Consider the following 5,244-nt stretch of genomic DNA (forward strand, 5'->3'; position numbering starts at 1 on the left):
CATAACACATAACACACACACACACACACACACACACACACACACACACACTCTGGTACCAGCATCGGCCCATGCTCCCCAGTCAGGCAATGCAGCCAGGAGCCATGTGGTGCCAGAGCAATGCAGGGGCAGGAAAGCAGGGAAATGGCTGGCGATGGGGAGGGGCTGGGATGCTGCGTTCCTGTTGAGGCTTCCCCTGGGTTCTACTGTCACTGGTTTCTGTCATCTTTGACAGGCAGCCAGGAGCAGATAAATATTTTCTAAATTGTTTAGGGGCCACAGAAGCCAGATAGAATGGCCGGGCGGGATGCATCTGGTCTGCGGGCAGTATTTTGCCTGCCCCTAATCTAGAACAAATCAATGGCTGGTTTAGAGTCTTGCTAGAGGGTCTTCAAAAACTAAACTGGTGACTGAAAAGGAGTAACTTATACTTTAGATACAGTTAGAGAGTAAGTATGAAAAGGCACCTGCCTGGTCAGACTCCAGACCAGGGTTGCCAAGATAATTTTTTACTGATAATCTTGACTCTTTTTATTGACAAAAAAACCTTTTTTTTTATTGACACATTTTTGCTGATGTATGTTTTACAACACTTTTGCCAGGCTATAGATGGCAGTTAGAAGGGCTAGGATTCAAATTTAGGGATTTAACACCAACCATAGTGAAAAAAAGTTTGGTTTCAGTAAAAAGGTTCCAGATTTTCAGGAAAAAATTGGTGGTTGGCAACCCTGCTTGACCGCAACAATGGTTTTACACTGTGCTGCCTGCAAGCTAGGGGTCCCCTACTGACCACTCCCTCTGCCAAGCCCAACTGTTCCCCATATCACGCTGCCCCCCCAGAGCACCCCTCAACTGAACCCCCACTGGCCCCACTCCGCACAACCTCCCCCGCAAATCCCAGCCCCACAGCTCTGTCCATCCCAGCCAAACCACCTTCCTCTCTGTCCTGCTCAGCTCAAGGTCATGTGGGGAGCACAGAAGAGTCATTACAGGCAGGTGAAGGCTGGGATATGCAGCAGCAGCACATGGCTGCTGTGAGAGAAGGACAGAGGCTATGAAAGCTGCCATAGGCCAGAAAGCCCTGACAGATAGTTACCTGCAAGACATCAAGCTACTCTCCCACTTAGACATCAGATTGCACTGCTCAGCTCAACCTGTCAACTGATATTGAATTTAGCCTCATTTCAACAGTGGTGATAGATCTTCAAACAAGGTCACCATGTCTTAACTTTTTATGAAAGGCTCCATTTTTTTTAATGAACAGGGATAAAATTCTAATGATATAGATTATCTCAATATAGGCATCACCTGTCCACATCAATCCCTGTGCTGCCATTTGCTGAAGCAAACAGGCTGTTACCTGTATTCTGCTGCTTAGTGGCAAAACACAATACTAACCACATATCGAGTGCAACTACCCTGGTTTAACTGCATATCTGTCTGTTTCTGATCCTGATACAATTTACTCCCATGTAGAAAACCAATGTAAATTACAGTGGGGTACATAACTGTCTGGTCATGCCCTCCATCATAGCTTAGTTGTGTTAGTACAGGCTGAGCTGTAAAATGGGAAGAGTAAGATGAGACCTATCAACTCAATAGTGGATAGATTTCATCTCGTAAGTGCTAATGGTTGCATAGTTCCTTGAAAATCAGTTACATGATAACTGCAAAGATCTGATCAGCAGGAAAAAATAAATCATTATTTAGTTCAAATTAGTTCTCCAAATCTAGACATGAAAAGAAAAATTGTGATAACACAAGCAGCAGCTGTTTTATTTTTTTAAATGCAAGATAAGATAAAAGAAATTGAAAACAAACACACTTTCTAAAGCCTATCTATTATCAGCAGAACTAAGCTTCTGTGACTTCCTGGTAGCCTATATTTGTCCCTTTCTTTCTGCTGAAGACATGTATATATTTAAGGACTGAGCTCAGGTTTCCCACACCAGGATAATGAAAGGTGGCTGTGTCACCACACATATTGTAGAATTAAAACATCACCAAACCTGCTGACCAGAAGCAGCTTTTAAAAACACACCCACGCTTTCATTCTGGACATGAACTATGTGATCATCATCAAGCAGAATGGGAATGGTTGCTACAACTCCTTAAATAAATGCTCCATCACAAAGGAAATGAGATATGAGATGAAAATCAATGGAAAAAGTACTTGTTATTAACAAGCAGAAAGACAGGCACAGCAGTCAGGGAGGGTTTGGCTGGCTACGAAGACATCAACCAACAAGAATAGCTTTGTCCTGATCCCTGATAATAGAGGAACTAAGATGCTGTAGGCACAAACAAAACAGTTATATACACCCTGAGAAAACACTTGGATGCACATCTTCTAATATCCCTGCATTTCTGAGGTTGGCAACAACTGAGAGATTTGTACTCTGCCACCTAAGAGAGACAAAATGGGATTTTTTTATGCTCCATTGAGATCAGTGGTTCCCTCTTGCCTTTTGAATATAACTTGTAATATATTCTAACTGTATCTAACAAAGCTGGGGAAAGAGTGCTTAGCTAGAAATTTGCTTAAAGTTTTCTCTGTCAAAAATGAAGATGTCTTCATGAACATTTTTCTTTTTCTGCAATATTTCAAACGAGTTGTATAAAATTTTATTCATAGTGAAAAACCTCCCATGGTTTATCAACTGTCTCTAACTGCAATTGGATACAGACCCATTTATAACTAAATTAAGCAGTCACAACTGGCCCTGGTCAGCTGTGACCCAAACTTTAGGGTTATCCAAAGCTGATTAGTTGCCTTTGTGAAATAAGTAGGTCTGAGTCAAGCTTTCTTAAAATTCCCATCCCGTCCCCATTGGTTTCAGCTAGGATCTGTATGATGATTGACTGCTACTCATAAAGTTGCACTCTCGACTCTGAATGGAGGACAACAAAGATCACACTTAGCAGGACTGGCCTGTTGTTACTGATTATAGCAGAGACAAACTTTTTCAATATTTTTGTCCAAATCTACTCTTTTGTTCAAGCAGAAATGTTCGAAGGCAGCATAATGATTTTGACAATGTTTTCAGTGTGAGTATTTCTCAGGTCTGGGGTGGACTCCGTTCACTTCCAGGGATAGAGTGACAGATGGAGAGACAGAGAAAGAAAATGTGAGGCAGACAGACAAAGATAGATCACTTGAACTTTTCAAGCCTACAATCATCTCCAGACAATTCCCTTTCAAAACAATCCTCAGAAAAGGTTTTGTTTTCATGCCAGTGCTGCAGAAAAGAAACAAGATGCTGAAATCTTAAAAGCCGTTGTAAAATGGAATTGTCATTTTGCAGCCAGCTTTATTAGCAATCTGGACAGAGACATCAAGCTCAGACCAGATGTGGAAAGTAATCTGTCCTCTTATTCCTAGAGAGGGTCTCTCCAGGGTAGGCCTGAGATTTACAATGCTGTACTTCACATAGTTTGCATGTTTCACATTGAGAACTGTGGGAAATTTAAGATATTCAGTAATCCAGTTTTAAAGCACAGAAAGGAAGATCTGGATGTGTCAGGACAGTCCTTGCTATAAAAGAAAAAGTATTCCAACAGGTGTGGCCTACTTTCCCCATAAAAAAGAGATTTTATAACTTAAATTTTCACTCACAGTGAAGTCAATGAGATAGTCGTTACCTGTGAAAAGTCTTGACCTCAGTATTGTAGGATGATAAATAATAGAGCTGGCTGAACACTGGGGAAGTAGTTTGTTAATTTGTGTCCCCTTTTTGCTAGAAATTTTGAAATCAAACTTTTCAAGTAGCAGGAATAACCTCTTCCCCTTCTATACTCCTGTTAATGGAATGTTTTACTAACATGAACTACTGAGACCCGTACTTTCTACTCTCTCAATTTTGCAACTCGGTGAGTTTTTATCAAGCTAAGTATTTCTCCCTTTGCCCTGGGTGAGAGAAGTGAAACAGAAAAGAGTGAAGGGTTGGACTAGTACTTTGTAATGAGTCGTGAAGGACAACATGTGGTTGCACTGCCCCATTTGGTTCCTATTCAGTTCATCTTCCCTGCATGCTAATCTAGCTTCATTACCAGGAATAATACCCTTCAACCACTCCTCATTTACCTGCACAATGTGGCAAGTACCAGACCAGAGGCAGCTACTTTCCATCCTGCCCTACACAGGGTTTGGCACTGTGGGGGCTCTGTACAGTTTCATGTGCCTCCCTAATAATCCCTTGAGTGTGCCGCCAGGTTGATAACTGAGCCACAGGACTCAACCCAAACCCCAAGGGCAGAACAGAAATAGGAGTCTTTCAGTCCCTAACCATTTGAGAACACTCCTTCACAGGTACTGTTTCTAGTCCGCTCACTCAAATCTATAACTCCTGCTTGCAGTAAGTTTTCCATCAGTGTTTATCCATCTAGGCTCTGTCTGGCTAAAATCATCAACTCTGATAATTTTTATTTTTTTTTATTTTTTTTTAGGCAAAGTATTGGTTCACTGTGCAATGGGGATCAGCCGATCAGCAACTCTTGTGCTTGCCTTCTTAATGATCTGTGAAAGCTTGTCCCTTGTGGATGCAATTCAGACTGTGCGTGAACACAGAGCGATCTGCCCCAATTCCGGCTTCCTCAGGCAACTTCGGGAGCTGGACATCCGATTAAGGAGAGAACAGCTAGAACGAACAGACTCCTTCAGGCTTTAGCTACAGATACATCTCCAGATTCCCAAACAAGAGAACTGGGTTGCCCTTCTGAAGACCGCATCTCTGCAAGATGCATAAACCTGGAAGATACTGTGTTTGGAGAACTCTGTCTGGGACTTTCATTGCACAAGTCGTCAGAAAAAGGGGTCCTAGTTTATTTAAGTGACAATGTGCTTGCCAATTCAAAGACGTGAAATAAAGAGGCAATCCGTATGGTACATGAAGCAAAGACAGGGAACTTTTGTCTTGATTCAAAATTAAAGGATGCATGGCTAGCTTGGGCTAAGGACTTCATATACACATGAGTGAAATTAAAAATAAAATGAAGGGAATTAATGTCCAAAAATCTAAACCATAGGACTTTACTAAACAGAACATGACCAGGTTTGCATGAAAAAGGGCAAGTTTCTTAAAAGCTGCTTTTAAAACCTGCACGTATAGTGTCAGCTCTACAGTGAATGAAAGTCTATGCAGTTGTATTAGAGTTACACTAGTTTATACAGCTGAGGATATAACCCATTCATTGGCATCCCCCTCCACTTACTAGCCTTAGAAGAGTCATTAGGACTGCAACAAG

At 41.7% G+C, this 5,244-nt stretch overlaps 1 protein-coding gene across 1 annotated transcript in view; it reads left to right on the forward strand.

Annotated features, from left to right (window-relative positions):
• The window catches only part of LOC109287138 (dual specificity protein phosphatase 13-like), a 27,703-nt gene extending 22,816 nt beyond the window's left edge, over positions 1-4,887 (forward strand). The window contains exon 4 of the mRNA XM_019502101.1: positions 4,447-4,887. Coding sequence (XP_019357646.1) covers positions 4,447-4,667 — 221 coding nt within the window. The 3' untranslated portion in view covers positions 4,668-4,887. The remainder of the gene's footprint in view (positions 1-4,446) is intronic.
• Positions 4,888-5,244: the final 357 nt, after the last annotated feature.

Source organism: Gavialis gangeticus, unplaced genomic scaffold (assembly GCF_001723915.1).
Source record: "Gavialis gangeticus isolate Ggan-Ray unplaced genomic scaffold, GavGan_comp1, whole genome shotgun sequence".
NCBI lineage: Eukaryota > Metazoa > Chordata > Crocodylia > Gavialidae > Gavialis > Gavialis gangeticus.